General features: G+C 46.2%; 1 protein-coding gene across 14 annotated transcripts in view; it reads left to right on the top strand.

The window, feature by feature from the left end:
* Window positions 1-20,776, top strand: part of CIT (citron rho-interacting serine/threonine kinase) — a 168,862-nt gene that overhangs the window by 69,158 nt on the left and 78,928 nt on the right. For all 14 annotated transcript variants that reach the window (XM_042911697.1, XM_042911708.1, XM_042911707.1 and 11 more), the window contains 3 exons: window positions 14,737-14,842; window positions 15,753-15,896; window positions 17,134-17,253. In XM_042911697.1, coding sequence (XP_042767631.1) covers window positions 14,737-14,842; window positions 15,753-15,896; window positions 17,134-17,253 — 370 coding nt within the window. The remainder of the gene's footprint in view (window positions 1-14,736; window positions 14,843-15,752; window positions 15,897-17,133; window positions 17,254-20,776) is intronic.

Below are 20,776 nucleotides of genomic sequence, written 5' to 3'. Positions count from 1 at the left end.
AGGCCTGATGGTAAAGAACGTGTGGCTGGGGGGCAGCTTAACGTCGACGCACGCGGCACGCTGAAGGTCACAGATCGGGCTGGAGGGAGATGTGGGGAGAGTTCTAGTTCTGGTTAGCAGTGGGCTGGCTGGCTCATGGTGAAAGCTTGCTTGGGGTACTAGTGATCTGAAAAATTGGGGAGGACTTGAGGGAATTCGATTTTGGGGGCAAAAGGGCAGAATGATGTGGGAGATCTTAGGCATTGCAATTAATCTGAAGCGGTGTGTGATTAATGGCATATGGTTCTGGAAGCCTGAATTTGCATCTGCTTCTCATGGAGAGCTCAGTTAAGGGAGCTCTCTGACAGGGACATCTCAGTCTCCAGGCCCAGGCACTCGATAAATATTTGTTGGTTTAATTTGCTCATGATTCTTCCCCCCCCCCCCCGATCCCCCCACCCCCCCGATCACGTTTCTACTGCTCATTGTATTTGAAGATCGGCTATTTCACCTTTGATAGTTCACGGTACATCTCTAGAGCATAAGACGAGCTTCTGTTCATGCCCCAACAGAATGCTTAATAAGATTCTCCTAAAAAAGAAAAAAAGAAAAAAAGAAAAAAAAAAAGTGCCTGCACATGAATTCGTGTATGTCTCATCTGGAAGATGGGGTTGGAGTATTCCTGTCTTTGGGGAACTTTAATGTCTTTTCCATGGCAGTTTGGGGTTGGAATCAGAAAGATTTTCTTTCATCTCGTGTCTTTTAGTGTGATCTCGCTGTTGGATTGGGCTCTTCTTGCCACGGGCAGCCCTATGGGTGAAACCCATAGCATCATTTTAGGAGTTCACTCCACCTGTTGGGTGTAGGTGACCCTGGACAGATCACATTATCATTATGTGGAAATTCCATAAAAGAGGCAGTGATGAAATTAATTAGAAGCTCCTGCAGTGCTGGGGACATATATACAAATACACTGAGAGGTGGGAGGAGGCATTTTCTGGGGGTCCCACCACTGCCACCAGGGACCTGCTATTTCTTCCCGAGTTCCTCCTTCTCCCCACCCCTGTTTTCAGCGTCACAGGTTTTTATTTACACACAGGGATTACCTGTGCCGCTACTCACTCTTCACACCACCGGGGAAATAGCAGATGCTGCTGTGTGGAGGCTGGGTAAATTGACCCCAGATCTGTTACTGGTGAATTGCATGAAATGTTCAGAGGAGGAGCTGAATGAATGAGGAGTTTTCATGGAGACTCTGGTGGTGAGAGTGGTTTTAATTGCTGTGATCGTTGGTCGCTTTTTAGGATCCTTTTCTGGGACCACAGACAGTTTTTAAGCCAGGCATTGAGTGCATCATTATTTTAGACTTAGCAAGAATCTTGATCTCAGCGTTCTGTGTCTGAGGGATCGTGGGCGTTCCTCGCAGCTTGAGTGGAGGGAGCAGGAGAGGTTCCACAGGATTAGTTTTGGTTGTCTCTGGGGTGGGATTCTGGCGAAACTGGTGCTGGAGAGTGAGGGAGTGTCTGTCCTCGTGCCTCTTTTTCTTTTTAACTGACGATAACCCAAGTCACATCCCCAAGCTCTGAATGCTTGGATGTTTCTCTGAGCCTCTGTTTGCTTGAATTTTACAATATGTTAAAGATATATGTTAAAGGTTTAAAAATAAAATGCATCCCAGTTCTCCCTCCCTCCCTTGTCAGCATGGGGTATATGTCTTTAGATCCCTTCTTCCTCCTAGATCTGAAATACTGCCTCATTTGCTGAAACAGTGCATGTCTTCAAACCTTCAGTATAAACTCTAGAAGGAAAAAGCCAGTTGGTTTTATATTTTGTGCTAGTTGTACACATGCTGGTTTGATGCTTTTGGAGAACTTTGAAATCTTAGAGGAGCAAAGAGATGTCAGGGAGGCTGAAATCTGTGGGATGCCAGTGCCTGAATAGGCTGTTTTTAGGAAGGGGCTCTCGCTTCCTTTTGGCTCTGGGCTCTTTACTTTCCTTCTGGGTGATCTGAAGTTTCATTTTGGTGCCAGCCATCTAAACGCTTAGAGGAACGAGAAATGGCTTCCCACCATTACCTTCCCAGATTTTCAGAGAACCAGGTTTTGGTGCCTCTTCCTTGCTCCATCGGGACCTTTTTGCATGTCTGTTTCCTCTACAGCAAAGGTGGAGTAATAATGTTCCCTTTGTCTTAGGGCTTTCGGGAGGATTATGTGAAACACAGAAGCACTTGATCTAGTATTTGGAACATGAAAAAGTCTCAGTAAACATTTACTATTATTTTTGTTATTACTAATTTGTTAGTCTGTAGATGCATAGTGTCCTATTTATACTGAGAGGATATGGAAGGAACTCAGCAATATTAAGTAGTCTGGTCATGCCAGAGCAGAAACCCAGCTTCCCAGGCCCTGGAAGTTTAATGCTAGAGAAGCTTAAACATCCTAACCAACCACAGGTTAATATGCATTTGCCAGATACCTGTAGGTAAGAGGTAGTCGTGGGGATGGAGTGGACTGGGGGACAGAATTAGGAGGCCCAGTCCCAGAACGGGTTCCTTTCTATCAAGTTGAACAAGTCAAGGCACATATGTGTGAAATAGTCCAGGGGACACAGAGCAAACACCTTTCCTGCAGAATATCATGGTACAGATGGGATACCTGACTGCTTTAGGAGTCAAGACAGGAGGGCAGCCTCCATTGTGGGAGACGCTTAATGGGTAATGCCAGTTCATAGTTCTTGCCAAGTTACGGTAATGATCTTCATTGGAATGTCTGTCCGTTTCCCCAAGTTGACTGTGATCTCAAGAGCAGGACTGGGTCTGATTGATCCCAGTTCTCCTGGAGCACAGGACATGGTAGATCCTCAGTAAATGCCTGTGTTGGAAACTGAGCGTGTGAGCCCACTAATGGGATGTAAAATATCTGACTTTTTAAACCAGTGGATTTGGGTGAGGGGAGAGAAATGTAGAGAACATTTCAAGTGGGTCAAGTGGTAACAAAGCTTGTCCTTATAGGGCACCAACTCTGTTACAGACTCTATTTTAAGCATTTTACACACATTGACTCATTTAAACTGCACGATGGCCTACAAGGAAGGATCCGTCATCATTCCCATTTTACATGTAAGGAAACTGAGGCACGGAGAGATTAAGCAATTTACCCCAAGGTCAGGCAGCTCTGAGTTGCTCAGGTGGAAGTTGAACCCAGATAATGTGGCAGCTCCAGAGTCTCTTAGCCACTGTGCTGTGCTGCCAAGTATCAATGCTGCCCAAAGGAGAAATTAGGAGATTTGTGTGGGGTCCCCAGGTTTACGTGCTTGTTGGAAGTGGAGGCCCAGTGTGGGGAATGATATGGGCAATGGGGTTGGAGTCAGGGCAGAATGAGAGCTGGCAAGCAGACTAATTGCTGGATTTTGTTTTCAATCTCTGCAAATTTTTTGAGTAGGTAGACTACGTAGCTCTTGGATTTTTTTTTTTTTTAATTTCTTCTTCCTCTCATTTCAAGACTCTTCCCTGGTGTGTGTGTGTGTGTGTGTGTCTGTGTGTGTGTGTGTGTGTGTACATAAATGCACGCAGATATACTCTCTCCCTGAAAGTTCTTCTTTGCTTGAGTGTAAGCAATTCACAGGGAATTGCATTGACCTTGCTCTCCACCATGTCTTCAGGCCGATCATATACAAGATGCTCAATAAGCATTTGGTGAATCGGTCCAAATCATTTTTGTGGCTGCAGCTTTCAATTTATTGGTGACTCTGTGATCCATGTCTATGCAAATCTATGTTTTGTACTTTCAGCTACCTTCTGTCATTTATCTTGGCGATGGCTTATTCCAGGGGAAGATGGCCTGAATGCTCCAAACAGTCCTACTTCCTTTTTACTGAAATACTTAGGATGGTGGGGAGTCTTCCCTTAAAAACTATCTTCCTTTCCACATCTGGCCCGGGGCTGTTTGTTATTGTGTGTGCTACCTCCAGATCCCTTGCAAAGAGCCTCGTCTGTGTTTTGATTAAAAAAAAAAAAAAATAGCGACAATAACAGAATGCGCTCTGGTACACAAAGGTGTGCATCCTCTGTGCTTCCCCAGTTTCAAAAACCGTAACTAGCTCCTGCCCGTGGTTCCTGCCCTCAAGTGCCCTGTGGTGTTTCTATTCCACTGTCATCCAGACCGGATACCTGATGTTCACCTCTGTTTGTTGAGTTGGGTTCTGTCCTCTCACTCACTCCATTTCTTCTTTCCTTTAGTCAAGCACATCTTGTTCTACTTGCCTTATTCTGTTCTCTATTTAGACTGTGCGTGCTTGCCTCGCGGGCCTGGCAGGACCATTCTGCCGCCTTCTTGTTTGTCTTAAAGATACCTTTAGGAAATGTAATCCAAACGAGCCTAGCCCAATCCTGAAGATTAGACTCCAAAAGATCTGTCAAGTGCGTTTTTTGCTGGCCTACACATGCTAATTTGCATGGTTGCCTCGGATCCCTTAAGAAGACAGTAATTGACTAAATGGTGCTGTGTGTTCCCAAGCTCTGCGCCAGTTTGGCACTTCTTCCGTCGCCTAAGTGAATTTCTCTCCGTTCTCTCTGTTTTCCTTGTCTTTTGTCTCCTGACCTCTGTCACCTTCCTTTCTCTGACCAGCTTCCTGGAAGAATAGCCTGCACTCTGTGCCTCTTTTCCAGTCTCTACAACCTTACGGAATTACTACCTGAGAAGCCATGGATTGCACTCAACCACCAAAGCCAGTGATCCCCACCGTGCCACACGATATCGTCAGTTACCGCACGTGTCTTGAAACTTTCTGCCGGCTTCACTTCTGCCTCGTGGAAACTCGGGTTTCCCTCCTACCTCTCTGACTGCCAATCTCACTGCTTCTTGGCTGTCATCGTCTGTTCCAGGTCCTTGAAATGTTGCACTGTCTCAAGTTCCATCCTCAGTTAACCTTTTTAGCCCGTTCTTGCTGATCTCATTCGGTTCCTTGACTTACACTCTTCTTTCCCCGTGGCCTTCCTCCCAGAATGTCCTGTGTTCATTATTGCCAGGACGTTCTACCAGTTTCTCAACATCCCTGTACTCTGTTCCCTCCCAACACAGACAGACTTGTGTGCTCACTCAGTAAGCCAGTAGGTGCCAGTTTTGGTTTTCTCATTTCATTTGAGAAACTACCACTTTTTCTAGCCTTGTAGACAAGAGATCTGTTCCATCTCCCCCACCAGCCCATCATTTGCCAAGTCCTCTAAGTTACACCTCTAGGATGATACTTGGATCTGTGCCCGTCTTTCTGTCCTTACCGTTACCCCTCATGGAATTTTGCTTGGACTATTGCAGTAGTCTCCTAACCGATTCCTCTGCCTCCAGTTTTCCCAGATCTGATCCATTCTTCACAGAGGATGGAATTCTTCCAAAGCACAAGTTGGATGATGTCATTCTCCTGCTCAGACCTTCAGTGGCATCACAGTGTGCACAGAATTAATGGCCACTCCAGAACTTGGTATTCAAGCCTGGTATGCCAAGACCCCCAGCCTTCCTTTTTCATTCGTACCTCCTTCTTGTCCCCTGTGCCTGGTCACATTGCTCAGTGCTCATTGAGGACAGGGACCATGTCTTCCACCTTTTGCCTGAAAAAGTGCCTTGCCCTTGGAAGGTCTTCAAAGAACATTTTTCAAATTGAATTACACTAAAGTAGCCAGGGATTATGCCAATTCCTTCTGCACAGTTTATACAAGTGCTAATGGATGCTGTCCTCTATGGAGCACTTCTTGTGTGCCCGGAGCTATGCTGAATGCATTTACATGCATTAGCTCACAAAGTCTTCACAGTCTTGCCATGACTCTGTGAGGTAGCAGGTGTGATCCCCATTTTACAGATGAGGACACTGAGGCTCAGCCGGGGTAAGGTCTTTTCCTGAGGTCTTGCAGGTAGTAACACATCTAAGACGTAGACCCATAGCTGGCTGCCTCCAGAACCACTGCGCTCTTCTGCCTCTAACACTCATGATTTCCCTGGATTATGCGGGACCTGCAGGCTAGCCTAATAATAAAGGTGAGAAAGTGGATCTGACTGAAAATTCACTGCGCCACACACTATTCCAAGTGCTTGACAAACATTCTCGTTTAATCTCAGCCACCCAATCTTTTACAGATACAGATACTGCTCATGGAGCTTGGGTCACTTACTAAAGTTCACACCTTGCGTGTGGCAGAGAGTGGCCAACTTTTCCCACGTTTAACTTTAGAGTTGACATAAATATTCTTTATTTCGGGGGACAGACTGTGGTACACTCATTAGAAGTCCGGGCTTTGGAATCAGGTAGATGTGGGTTCTAGCCTCTGCCTCTCACCACCTGTGTGAATGAGGCCATTTAAATTCTCCCAGCATCAGTCCCCTTAGGTATATAAAGTGGGAGTTGTTACAGCGCCCACCTGCTAGGAACACACAAAGCATGTAGCGTTAGCACCTGGAGCGGAGCGAGTGTCCATTTTGTAGTCTTGTTATTTTGGGGATGAGGATGGGCCTAGGAATACTTTCAATTCTCCTTTCTTCCCTGCTTGAGTTTATAAAGACATCTTGCTGGTTTCTGCCCATTGAGAGAATCAGGCTCCACGTGGGGTGCCTGACAGATGTCCTAATATCTCCATCCAATTTTTTTTACTCTGAATGGAGTCCATGATGTGTTGGCTAAACCGGCTCCTTCCCTAAAACGTGCTCAAGGCTTCTGGTCGGATCCGGTTTCCAGTGGAGTCTGGAACTTGGTGCTGTGCCCAACCTGGGTGTCATGCACTCCCCGCCCCCTCCAGTGTTTGAGTGTCCCCTGGAGGGGACAGTGTGTGTGTCATCGTGACACTGCTGTCCTAGAACCAGCGTGTCTGGGCATCTCCCGAGCGAGGGCCAGAAAGCTTTATCGTGCCAACGTTAATTCGGTGGACTTGTTTGGATTCCCTTGGCCACTGTAACCTTTAAACTGAGGCTGCCTGGTGCACAGGAATATTTGGCATACCCTTCATTCACGCATTGGTTCCCTCCACAAATATGTTCTAGGGCTTATGGCGTAACTGACAGACAAGGTCCTTGCTCTCAAGAAGCTAGCATTCTGTTGGGGGAGACAGAGGATAAATAAGTTCATAAAAGATTTTCAGATGATGGTGAGGGCTGTGAAGAAATTAGAACCCGGGATAGGGGTTCTATGACCATGCTGGTGCCTGAGGCCGAGACTAGCCTGTGGGCATCCAGTGAGCACAGAGCCCGGTGGGGTAGTTGGAGCTTCGGGATGCATGGGGAGTGGGGTCAGAGTTGAGGCAAGACAGGTCTTCAGGTTTGGGTTTGGAGTAGGGACATGGTAGATGTGGTTCTCATTGACCGCTGTGTGGTGGATGGAAGGGCAACAAGAATTGGACTCGAGGAGGTTGGTTAGGTCACTGCAGCCATCCAGGGAGGAGGTGGAAGTCTGTCAGTGACGGTGACCCACAGAGCTAGCACTGGCTTAGAGGTGGAGACTGTATTGGAAATCACGAGTCTACACTTTCATTAATAATGTGATTTTTAATAAATGATTCTTTTTTTATGTTTTTTTTTTTATTTTTTTGAGAGAGAGAGGGACAGAGTGCCAGTGGGGGAGGGGCAGAGAGAGAGGGAGACACAGAATCCGAAGCGGGTTCTGGGCTCTGAGCCGTCAGCACAAAGCCCGACGTGGGGCTCAAAGCCACAAACGTGAGATTGTGACCTGAGCTGAAGTTGGACGCTTAACCGACTGAGCCACCCAGGCGCCCCGTAAATGATTCTTGAGTTACCTATCAATCATTCCAAAGCAAATGCTCTAATCCAACTGGAGACCACTGCTCTGGTGTGTGTGTGTGTGTGTGTGTGTGTGTGTATGCATACGTGATGTGTGTGGGTTGGTGGGAGCGCCCCAAAGCCAGCTAGACTCTGAAACTTTAGTAGAACAATATTTTTAATATTTCCAAGTGTTCATGACGGACACTGCTTGTGTATTTTGAAATGGGCTTATAAAGTTAGTTCATAAATTTCAGAATGCTCAATCTTAAAAGCCAATATATTTTTGGAACAGAATGCTGATGAGTGTTTTATTTTTTGCACCATATTACATCTTGCAGTTGCATGTATTTTTAGTGCTGTTGGCCACAATTAAGGTAGGGCCCTCAGCTGAGCTAATTTTGAATCCCCTCGGTTTAGACTCAAGTATCCATTCTTGGTTATCTCAAGAATATCTGTGATTTGTGATCTATGCTCTCAGTGATCTGGTGGCATCTTCTATGGTCTTAGGATCCTATTCTTAAGCGAATAAATGGATGGCTTGATGCTTATGCATGACCTTAATTATTACAGCAGTGATGAGAGAGTACTCAATACATATACTTTCTTTAGGATGGAAGTACAGATTGTATTTTCTTTTGATATGAAGCATTCTCTTGGTAGCGTATTAAGGCATTTTTTTTGAGTTCTGTGGATTATTATAGACATCGGGAAAACTTCTTTTTATCATTGGTACTTAAATGTTCAAGTTACATGGAAAGCAATTTTTAGGTCACATCTAACACATTTTAAGAAAATATTCTTTTTGCTGCAGCGGAAACGACCAAGCCCGACCTTCCCTCTGTGTGTCATACACCATTACCTCTGCTAATACTCTTTGTGCCTCTATAATTATAAAGCAGATGTGTATATCAGGACGAGATGTTGATTTCAGAGTAAATTTTTCTAGAAAATAGAAGCTGGAAAAAAGAGGAAAACCCAAACTTGGCTTCATGTTTGAAGAGACAGCACTGCTGTGTGTGGGTGGGTGGCTGCGTGCACCCGCTGCTCAGAAGTGCCTTTTCTCTCCATGGGTATAACTGGCTGTGTATCCGAGATGTGGCCAGGAGGAGTAGGCAAGCAATGTGTGGGCAGGCTGCATGTTCTTTTATTAGCATCCTCATTGTACTGCATCTCATCGAGCCCGGAGCATGAACCAGCCCGGGCCTCTAACGTCTGTACTGTCTCCTATGTAATTACCCCCCTGAGCTGCCAAACAAGGGAGGAAGAGTTGCTTTTGTGTGTGCGTTGAGCTGTTTTGGGGGGTGGCTGTGGTCTAACCTGAATGGATGTTCTTGGGCACCTGGACTGTCCTGGGCTCAGCCTTGGATTTGCCTTCCCAGGATTGCACACAGCCAGTCACGGATAGATGTTACCTTCCCTGAGTGATCCATTTCCCTTTCTTCTGTGAGCTCTCAGGGTCTATGCAGCTGTTTTCTCAGGTTGCTTTTCTTGGGTTTGTCCGGGGCTGTCCAGCCGAGTAGTAGCGGAGTTGGGATTTGAACCCATGGCTGTTGGGTTCCAGAGCCCAACTTTGAACCAAAACCCAGCTCTCCTGCACCACACCTGTGCCCACATCATCCTGATGGGCTAGGAGCACATAGAGGCCATAGGGTCAGCTATTCCTTTGCCTCATTGCCATGGGATGCCAATGCCCACCTCTTTGGATTGTTGAGTGAGTTCAGTGAGGTAATCTGTAAAGTATCTAGTGTCTGATGCATAGTTAAGTGCTCAATAAATGAGCACTATTAGTGATGACAAATAGTGACATTAATTCTTTCTCCTGCAGTGTTAGTTGTTTGAGGGCAGGACTTCTGACTTTCTTAACTAGGTGTCTACGTGAAAAATAAATAGAATACAAATATGTTGAGCCATACTTGTCTCTAGTATATTTCTTTTACAGAAGTAATTCATGGAAATGGTATATTGCAGTTGACTTATTAAAAATGGGGGTAGGAATAGTCTTAAATCAGTGTCTGAAATCTGTACATTGTTTTGAAATTGATAGCCCACCATGATTAACTTCAAAACTGTGTTCCCACTCAAAGAGTGACCAAAAGGCACCAATACGAAATGGCCTGGCCAAAAATGCCACCTGGAGCCAGTTGTTGGGGACAGTCATACTATGAGTCTTAAAAACCTAGACCCTAAATCACAGGTCCATTCTTATTAATTAGCATCATGATTCTCAATCCTCTCTGTACATTAGAATCACAGGAGAGCTTGACAAAAGTGCTGCCCAGGCCCTACTCCCAGTTAGTCTCTGGCTTAATTGGTCTGGTTGGGCCCTGGACATCAGGGGGTTTTTTTGTTTTTGTTTTTGTTTTTTAAAGACTATTTTTTTAAGAGCAAGTTTAGGTTCACAACAATGTTAACAATAGGTACAGAGATTTCCCATTTACCCCCTGCCCCCAAATATGCACAGTGTCCCTCATCATCAACATCCCACACCAAGAGGGGTGCTCTTTTTACAGTTGATGAATCTACACTGACATGTCACCATCACCTAAAGTCCATGGTTTACCTTAGGGTTCACTCTTAGTGGTGTGCATTTTGTGGGCTTGGACAAATGTGTAACGACATGTATCCACCATTATAGTAGTATCACATGGAGTATTTCTACTACCCTACGTCGCTACTTTATTTTTTAAATTTTTTATTTATTTATGTTTATTTCAGGGAGAGAGACAGAATGTGAGCGGGGGAGGGGCAGAGAGAGAGGGAGGCACAGACTCAGAAGCAGGCTCCAGGCTCTGAGCTGTCAGCACATAGCCCGACAGGGGGCTCGAACTTGTGAACCGCGAGATCATGACCTGAGCCAAAGTCGGACGCTTAACTGACTGACCCACCCAGGCATCCCGACATCGGTACTTTATAAAAGCTTTCCACATGATTCTAATGTGCAGACTGGTTGAAGACCAGGGAAGTTCCAGAAAGCTGTGTTGACCTTTCTGCCCTCCACCCCCAGCCTTGTCCTCCAATCACATTCCTGCTGTGGGATTATTGGTACAAGTTGGGTTCAGAATCAGCATTCTTACCGTAGCTTTTTTTAGGTGTGATTTTTATTTATTCTTAAAAAAAAAAAAAAAAAAAGATTTTCTTTAGCACTTTGCTTCTGAAGAGCTCTTAATTGCTGTACTTAGAACTTCTAAACAGTGAACATTTGTCAAGCATCAAAACAGCTATCAAAATAGAAGGAGGGAGTTGGGCCTCAGGGACAAGGAGGGCGTCTCGCTGTCTCCCGTGAGTGCAGGTGGGTGGGGGGCGCACGTCCCCTGGATTCTTGGCCCCATTAATGAGTGGCCTAGAAACACTTTTTTTGGAGCGGGGGGTGGTGAATAAGCAATCGGCTTTTGTCCCCACAGCAGCGCACTTTAAACATTGAACACAGCTGGATCCTGTCCTCCATGTGTCATCGAAGTTTTGGGGCCACTTCCCACCCCAAGATCCCGCACCCCCTGTCTTGGTTCTTCTAAAAGGGGCTGGTTCTGTGCTCAGGTGCAGATAGTTGTGACCTCATCTGTCATCCCTGCCCCAGGTCAGTGTGTAACTGAGTGACATGTGAGTACCTCCTGAATACTAAAGGACCAAGGACCCCATCTATGGACCATCCCTCCCTCAGGTGGTTTGGGTCTTCTCTAGCCTACCCACCAGAGTGATGTCAGGAATAAAGGAAGTAGCAAAGACAACCCAAGGCCACACCAAGCAACCCATTTCATCTCAGATTGAAAAGAAAAACTCTGTGTGTGTGTGTGTGTGTGTGTGTGTGTGTGTGTGTGTGTGTGTGTTTTGGCTAGATTTTAGGTGGAAAATAGGCTAGTGAGAGCTGCAGAACTTGATTAAAATTTTTAGCCAAAAGTAATATCTGAAAAAGGATTTATTTCTGGGGGTGCCTGGGTGGCTCCATTGGTTAAGTGTCCAACTCTTGGTTTCGGCTCAGGTCATGTTCAAGCCCCGTGTTGAGCACTGTGCTGACAGCATGGAGCCTACTTGGGATTCTCTCAATCTGTCTCTCCCCCTCCCCCTATTGCGCTCTCTCTCTCAAACTTAAAAAAAATAAAATAAAACAAAAAAAAGATTTATTTCTGGGGCACCTGGGTGGCTTAGTCAGTCAAGCGTCCAACTTTGGCCGGGTCATGATCTTGCGGTTTGTGAGTTTGAGACCTGCCTCGGGCTCTGTGCTGACAGCCCAGAGCCTGGAGCCTGCTTTGGATTCTGTGTCTCCCTCTCTCTCTCCCCTCACCTTGCGCGTGCGCTCGCTTGCTCTCTCTCTCTCTCTCTCTCTGTCTCTCTCTCAACAATAAATAAACATTAAAACAAAAAGGAAGATTTATTTTGGGATTTCAATCCCTCTTGCCCATTTTTGTGAATAATCAATATTTGTTTTAATGTGAGTAATAGCACAGAGCACTTTCAGCCCCCTGAGTTTTACTATTTCAAGCAACTGTTTTAGACCTGTGAGGCATGTGCTATTTACACTATTGCATGGGTAGTGATGATAAAAATGGTAATGATAATAGTAATGGTTGACATTTACTGAACCCTTGTAATGTGCCAGACACTGTGCCATGAGATAAGCTCATTTAATCTCACACGAACTCTTTTTTTTTTTTTTTTTTTTTTTTTTTTAAATTTTTTTTTTTTTTCAACATTTTTTATTTATTTTTGGGACAGAGAGAGACAGAGCATGAACGGGGGAGGGGCAGAGAGAGAGGGAGACACAGAATCCGAAACAGGCTCCAGGCTCCGAGCCATCAGCCCAGAGCCCGACGCGGGGCTCGAACTCACAGACCGCGAGATCGTGACCTGGCTGAAGTCGGACGCTTAACCGACTGCGCCACCCAGGCGCCCCACACACGAACTCTTTAAAGTAGGTTGAGAGTTATCCCCATTATGCAGATGAGGAGACTGAGGCTCAGTGAGTGGCAGAGTCAGATTTTGAATAGAGCAGCATGACTCTGGGTGTCAATTCACTTTGCTGCCCTACAGTGCACATGTAGGGAGCTATCCCTGGGGTCCAGTGAGCCAGCGCTGTCATGTCAGCCCTTGCCACTGGGCCAGGGTGAAAGGTCTGAGTTGCCGCAGGAAATGGACGTGATATTGATCGGGAAGTAGTTTGGGCATCAGAAAGCAGAACTTTCACCTGCTGGTAAGAAGTGAATGCTCACTGACCCACTGCTCCTGCGGGTCTGTTACCAAAGCGACAAAGATGGGTGTGTGGGGCAGCGGTGGGCTCTGCGCACGTCTGTCTGAGCACAAGAGCCTTTCTGTTCCCTGGGCCCTGCCCTTCACCGGTCCTGGTGTTCTTGTCCAGGGTGCCGACCACTGTGGGCAGCCGCCCTGGGTGATGGGTATCCTCTCCGCCCATGACTAACGGCTTCTAGGGATGTGGCAGTGTGTGTGAGGTACATGTCCACATGTGGGTGAGTGCCTCCTTTTTGTGGAGAGGGCCTCCTTCTACCCCTCTCTCGGGAGGTCATGCTGCCCTGCTTTGTGATCTCACCCTGGGAATTCTGTCGGATGCATCAGTCAACCTCCACACTCACTCCAGCTCTCTGTGAAGACCAACAGGAGCCATTTATTAATTGGCAGCCTCCCCATGTATAGAATGAGGATAATAAATCGTATCTGCCTCATAGAACTATAGAGAAGAAAGAGTCAAGACATATCTAGCGTTAGACCCAGAGCCATGTGGGTAGTCCGTGCTCAGGAAGTGTTCCGGTTTCCTGTTGCTGCTGTAAGAAGTCGCCACAAATAAGTGGCATAAAATAGCACAAATTTATCACCTTACACTTCTGGAGACCAGGAATCCAAGATGGGTTTTGCTGGGCTGAGATCAGGGTGCAGACAAGGCTATACTCTTCAGAGCCTCTCGGAGAGAATCTGTTTCCTTGCCTTTCCTGGCTTCTAGAGGCCGCCCAGATTCTTTGTGGCTCGAGGCCCCTTCCTCCACCTTCAAAGCTAGCAGTGTAGCATCTTCAATCTCTCTGACTGCGACCCTACTTCTGTTGTCACATCCCCTTCCTCCTCTGCTTTGGTTTTCAAAGGACCCTTGTGATAATGTTGCATCTGCCCAGTAAATCCAAGATAATCTCTTCCATCTCAGAATCCTTATCCTTAACTTAATCCCATTGCAAAGTCCCTTTCTGCCACGTCTGGTAACAGATCCACAAGTTCCTGGGATCGGGGACGTGGGCGTGGTGGGGGCAGGCCCACCGTAATATGCATTAGCTGCTTTTACAAAATGAAACAGAACCAAACTGGCTAGCTTGGGGATACAAGAGCCAGTAATTTGATCAGCACAGTTACTAATGACGTTTGTTAGGCACATGCTGTGTTAGCTCACTCTTGCCTCAGGGCCTTTGCATCCGTTTTCCCCCTTCCTGGAGCTTGCTTCTTTCCAGAGAATTGGTGGCTGGCACCTCCTTACCCATCAGGCCCCAGCTCAGATGTCACCACTCAGAGAGGCCCTCCCTGGTCACCTTTGCTTAGACCAGGCCCGCTGACCCCATTTCCTCTCTCGTACCATATCACCCGTCTCCTTCTTTGACATCATCTGTAACCTTTGTGTGTGTGTGTCTGTCTGCCCTCTGTGAATGTCAGCTCCAGGAGGGCAGGGGCCTTGTGCATCTTGTTCACAGCTGTTCCAGGACCTGGAACAGTTTGTGGAACAGAGCAGGTGCAGAGTGCCTATCTGTTCATAGATGGCAACCAAGGCTCAGAGAGGCTGAATCATTGCCTCAGGTCAGCGGCGACTGAGTTTACACCCAGGTCTGTCTGCCTCCAGAGTTTTTGCTTCTGTCCAGCTCTGTGCCTCGTGGCCTTGATGTCATCAGAAGCTTCTCAAGCCAGCTCTGTTGACGGCCACAGAACTCCGGCAGGTCTGTCCTCTCTGCCGCAGTTTCTGAAAGCGGCTTTTTCAGAACCATCTGCTGGCCACCTTAACGCTGGTTTTCGTATCTAGGTCTGTTGTGTCAAGTCTGGACTCCCCTGCCAAGACTAGCTCCATGGAAAAGAAACTTCTCATCAAAAGCAAAGAGCTGCAAGACTCCCAGGACAAGTGCCACAAGGTATTTATTTCCACAGCCGGCCTCCCTCCTTGCTCCAGGATCCTCCCGTCAATCTATGCCAAGGGATCCGCCCGGGGCCGCTGCTGGCGCTGAGCCACCTGATCCATACCCAGCGGGCGAGGCGCTCCCTCCCTCGCTGAAGTCTCGCCTCCAGCAGCTCAGAGGGAGATGAATTCAGGCCTTGACGTTGCCGTAAATCCTTTAAATCTTAACCAGAGGAGGCCCTGGATTTAAAACGGCCCGTTCCTCAGCATGACCCAGCCAGATGTCTGCTTCTTCCGGCAGGTGGCGTGGGTCCTCACCTGTGGCCGAGATGCATCCCATCCGCTTTGAGTGATGCGAAGTCTCTCTTCTTAGTCCTTTAAAACTCCTGCTTATGTAACTGCGGCCACTGTGTTGACTATGCTCAACGTCTCTTAACGCTCACTGTTCCTGCCTAGGGGCAGCTCTCTGGAAGCTCATAAAACCCACTGCTTGCCTGGGACTCCTAAGAGTGCAGACGAATACATATCTCCTTGCCCTGTCCTGGATTTGTCCTCTAGATCTTTGCAAGGAGATGGGGGGGATCAAGATGGATTTGGGATAAAATTAAAGTGACGTGTGCAGAAAGCCAAACTAAACCCAAAAAGCATACAGGTGAAAAATGATGATTGTGGCTTCCCTGCTCACTGGGCTAGAGAAGTGACCAAGTGTGAACCGAGTCTTGGATGAGAGGAGTGACTTAGCATTGGTGACTGTCCTTACGAAGAACTGTGCACTCCCGGGCGAAGAAGCGATGGTATCTCCTTCCCAACCTTTGGCGAATTAACGCCAGCCCAGACCACCAGGTGGTTTCGGCGGCTGCTTGAGATTTGATTGCTCCTGACGAACCTCCACGGGCCCTTTTAACCTGTCGATGTGTCTGTTTCAGATGGAGCAGGAAATGACCCGGTTACATCGGAGAGTGTCAGAGGTGGAGGCTGTGCTTAGTCAGAAGGAGGTGGAGCTGAAGGCCTCTGAGACTCAGAGATCCCTCCTGGAGCAGGACCTTGCTACCTACATCACAGAATGCAGTGTGAGCCTTCCCCAAAGTCCCCTTCCCTCGGAGGTGGCACTTCCTGTCGTGTGTGTCTCATCCTGTTTCATGACGGCTTCATGAGGCACATCACAGCCAATGGCAGACAGTAGAGAGAGAGGGAGTATTCAAAGGCAAGTTGTGTGATTGGCAGTGAGCCAGGCGGGAGGTCCCCGAACAGCGAGACTGGGCTCCAGGAGTCCAGGTAGGCTGCGGAGCCTGGATACTGTCATAGTTGTCACCGCAGTGAGCTACAGAGGGTCCTAACACCTCCCATCCCAACCTCTCTGGTCTATATCCTGTCCAACACGATCAGCCTCAGGAACCCAACTCTTAAATAAACAAATCCGCCCAAGATCAGTTTTCCATCGCCTAGAACCAGTGTAGCAACAAGAAGACTCAGCCTGTAAAAACCCAGACCCTCTGTCATTATTTACCATGTGACTTTTTTTTTTTTTTCTCCTTTCCTTCACAAGAGTAGACTGTCTTCTCCATTGTCTCGTTAAATTTTTCATTCAGGTGTTTTTTTTAATGTGGCCAGTTAAACAGTCTTAAGAAGTTGAATCCCACATTTTTCAAGTTTTTTTCACAAGGGAGAAGGAAATCTATAGAACGTGGCTGATTAAGAATAACTGCTATGTTTCCATTCCAGATTTGGCTGCCTTTCAGTGGTGGGTGAAGTTGTATTTCAGATATGTATTTCAGTGCCACTGAAGCATTGAGGGAACCTTATGGATGAAAGGTGTCCAGGAGACGTAAGCCAGGAGGTGGAAATAGACTTCTTGGAGTCTTAAATGACAACTAGGGAAGAAGGAAGTCATTGCTGCTTTGAAAGAGGGACCTATACCGGAGAGCCCTCTAATAAATGATATTCCAGAAAAGACTCTGTAGCTGTCCCCATGGTGGTTTAACAAAAGGCTAAGGGACCTCATTGGTTTTTAGTCCTGAACGTACAAGTAAGTATCTGGTAGGACAGGTAGATGGCGGTAGGAGGCAGGTTGTGATGAAGTTTCAGGCTGGACCCACGAGGTCACAAGGTTGAGATGATGATTCTTGAACCAAGGGGTTTTTTACAGGATGAAAACCGGAGCCAGCAACCAACTGGAAGTTGTCAACTTTGCTCCGTCACCCGAAACCGTCTTGGTGTCCGCGAAGCAGCTTGCAGCTCCCTTAATGAATCTTTTCAAACAGAGCAGGCACCACAGGGCATCCCTATTAAAATTTTTGCTTTCCTTAGAGCTTAAAGCGAAGTTTGGAGCAAGCACGGATGGAGGTGTCCCAGGAGGATGACAAAGCGCTTCAGCTTCTCCATGACATCAGAGAGCAGAGCCGGAAGCTCCAGGAAATCAAAGAGCAGGTATGACCTGATGCTGGGGAGCATGGCTGCACCTCGGACCTCTGATTCCAAGAGCGGCGTGTTTGGGCGGGTGGCGGGTGGGGGGGAGGGTGGAGAGAGGGAAGCGGGGGTTGGGAGGAGGAGAGAGAGCTATGTAGGTCATTTGAAAACTAGATTCTCCATGGTTTATGTAAATGGTGGAGCGCGTGTTCTAGCTCCTTTTGAGGTCTGCACCCCATCCTGGCTACTCATTTCACTTAAAGGTGTAGGTTTAGAACAAAGGTGGCCAAACTGCGGCCTATGGGGCGAATCTGGCTCACCACCTGTTTTCCATGGCCACACGCTCAGATTGATTTTTGCATTTTTAACTGGTTAGGGGGGGAAAAAGAAAAGAAAAGAAGAATATTTCAAGACATGTGAAAATTATATGGAAAATTATGTGGGTGCTTGGTTCAGCATCCATAAACAAAGTTTTATTGGAACACAGCCGTGCCCATTCATTTATGTGGTGTCCATGGCTGCTTATCACACTACAATGGCAGGGGTGGGTAGTGGTGACAAAGACCATATGGCCTACAAAGCAGAGATGGCTGACTGTCTGGCTTTTTAGAGAAAAAGTTTGCCAATCTCTGCTTTAGACCACCAAAAAAATGAAATACTTTTACATAGCTTCTCAGATGCACTTTAAGTTTTTGGGAAAAGACAGGATAAGTCGTAGCGTCTATAAAGATATAGAAGAAGAGTCTGAGCAGCGAAAGCCGAGTCAGAATTAACGCAGGGAATCTGAGTGCAGAAAGCCATCCCCTGAGTGTTCAGAAAAGAGAATCAAGATGTTTAAAAAGCTTACTCTCCCTCTCTCTCTCTTTTCCTTTCTAAAAGGGTTTTCTTTTTAGATGGTTCATTTTTACTTCGCCTCATTGTTTCCTTTTTAGCATGGATTTTTCTGTCCTTTGAAGAAACTGTAAATAGAAACTTTAATGAAGAGATGGCACTGAGCAATTGGAGAGCTGAATTATCAGCTGCCAGGCAACTCTCATTCATTTCAGGAAACCTAATGGAAGCAGTGATGGCAATGAACATTTTCGTCTCTGGGTGGCACAAACTTGCTAATACAGGAGACTCCTGCAAATCATTCGATCCATTAACTCTTCTTTAAAGATGGAATGATTGTTTTGGGGACTTTGTTGGCATGATCTCTTTATCACCTTAATATTTTAAAGTGGTTAGTTAATATCCTCCTGCTTGATAAAGATGTTATAAATAACCTGCAAAGGAAATGTTGCAATCTGTTCTGAACACCAATACTAATCTTAGAGATTTTGAAGGTTACAGAGAGTTTGAAAAATCCGCTCTGACAGTTGACTCATTGCCCCTTTTATCAACACAGTTTTTCATCCTAAAAGTTTCAAGAGATAGGATTCTTTTTCTCCCATTAGTTCAATGTGTTTTGGAGATTTGCTTTTTGGTGACATCCTGGGGAAATGAAAGCTGCGTTTGGCCAGCAGAGGGAGCAGCTGGTGTCCGTGAATTCCATAGAAACTGAATTATCAGGACATTTTGAAAAGGTACATGCTGGTGGTTGAGTTCAAAGAACTGTCTTTGATGATTCATACCACAGTTGGCATACATGTGGAGGTTTAGATTTAATGATTGCTAAAAGTTCGGCGGGGCGGGGCGGGGGGGGGGGGACAGAAAACTTCTCAGTTTCGGATTTTATTTCTCATCGGAAGATGGATCTATTAAAGTGAGTTTTGGGAGACCGGGATGTCTGCAGTCCAGGAGCAAGCATTTCCTGCTCTTCAGCAGACCCATAGTAGTTGGTTTGCAGCATGTCCATTCCTCCCAGATTTGGCATTTATTCCCTACTGTTTCTCTCAAAAGCTAATTTCCATACAGCTATTTATTATTTTATTTTCTAAACATTTTGCTTCTGCTTAGCTACCCCCTGTAGAGTGTTTGCATTTGGTGTAAAATAAAAACACCTAAGAGCCTTACATGACAGTTGGATTCAGGCACCATTACTAGAGATGACTGATGCCGTTTGCCCTTCCTCAGGAAGGGAAGTGGAAGTCTGGGTCACACAGAAGGCACTGGTGTTTTGGGATTTCTGACTGAATAGGACTATGTCTGATACTATCTTCCTATGATATCTGAGGCTCCATTCAGAAGACTTACTTTGTGTGGACCTCGAACGTTGTCCATGGTTCCCCATCTTGACCCCACTCAACGCTGGCCTACAATCCATCCCATGCTGAGATACAGCTGTTCTCTCTCCTTGGAAACAGATCTGATTCTTTTCTCTCAGACTTTTTCCTGAAGCAGGGATTTGGTTAGCTGTTGGATTTATAGGATTTCCTTGATATAGGCGGCATAATAACAGCAGCTCAACAGATGAGGTGGAATAAGCTGTGTACCCCAAGAGCTCAGAATACTGATAGAGATGTTGTCTGATTCTTGCCTTCCTCCCCCTGGGTGCTGACAGCTCAGGAAAGAGAAACGTTGAGGGGACAGAACAACTCTCTGTCCTTGCTCTTGACAAAACACGAAAATTACATTCCCTTCTCACTGACAAGTTCCAGACAGAAAAAGGAGCTTGAGGATAAAAGATGCCCAAGATTTTCTCTCAGAACTTTGCTTCCACTACAGCTTGGTGTTTGTGCCTGTGAGCAGGGCCACAGTAGTTTTAGGGACCCATAAAATGTTTACCTTTTTTTTTTTTTTTTTAATCAGAAGATAAGAGTTGAGCTTTTAGGTCAAAGGAACTTTTTCATAGATAATATTAATGTTTTTGTCTTTATATGAATGCTGTTGTAAAATACAGATTTTTTTTTTTTTAAAAAGGTTTATTTTTGAGAGAGTGGTGCACGTTGGAGGGGCAGGCAGAGGGGGACAGAGGATTTGAAGTGGGCTCCACACTGACAGACTGATAACAGCGAGCCAGATGTGGGGCTCGAATTCACGAACCGTGAGATCACGACCTGAGCCGAAGTCAGACGCTTAACCGACTGAGCCACCCAGATGCCTCTAAAATATAGTTTTTAATACATTTTTTTTTAATGGAGGAAGGGGTGCAGGAAGGCACGGTGCCCAGAGCCTTTCAAAAGTCATAGCGCATTTCTGACCAAGGGGTCTAGAAAGTAACAGATGTAAATAAAGGATATATCATTTCACATAATTCGGTTCATGTTCCACTCTGTCAGTTCAGATAATTGTGAGCAGCTTATGAAGACCTTTGGTTATATAACCCGTGTCACCCACTTAGTATGCATCACCCAGAAAACCTGGTGCCCCGTGACTTCTGGGCTTGACCTTCAACAATAGTATGCTTATGGGTGGGAGGGAGTGAAATGAGACCATGCTCCACTCTGGACTCATTTTTTTTCCCTTTCCAGTTATACAGAGAGGTGTGCTTGCATGGAAACTATCCAATTTTCACAAGAATATCACCTCGGCTTTAATGTGCATCTGGGGGTATTGCTTGGTACAATGGGATGAAAGGTTTGCTTTCTACCCTGCTACTGAAAAAACCAATTATTGTTTTTAC

Source organism: Panthera leo, chromosome D3, assembly GCF_018350215.1.
Source record: "Panthera leo isolate Ple1 chromosome D3, P.leo_Ple1_pat1.1, whole genome shotgun sequence".
Classification (NCBI taxonomy): domain Eukaryota; kingdom Metazoa; phylum Chordata; class Mammalia; order Carnivora; family Felidae; genus Panthera; species Panthera leo.
This window is presented reverse-complemented; position numbering and strand designations above follow the sequence as displayed.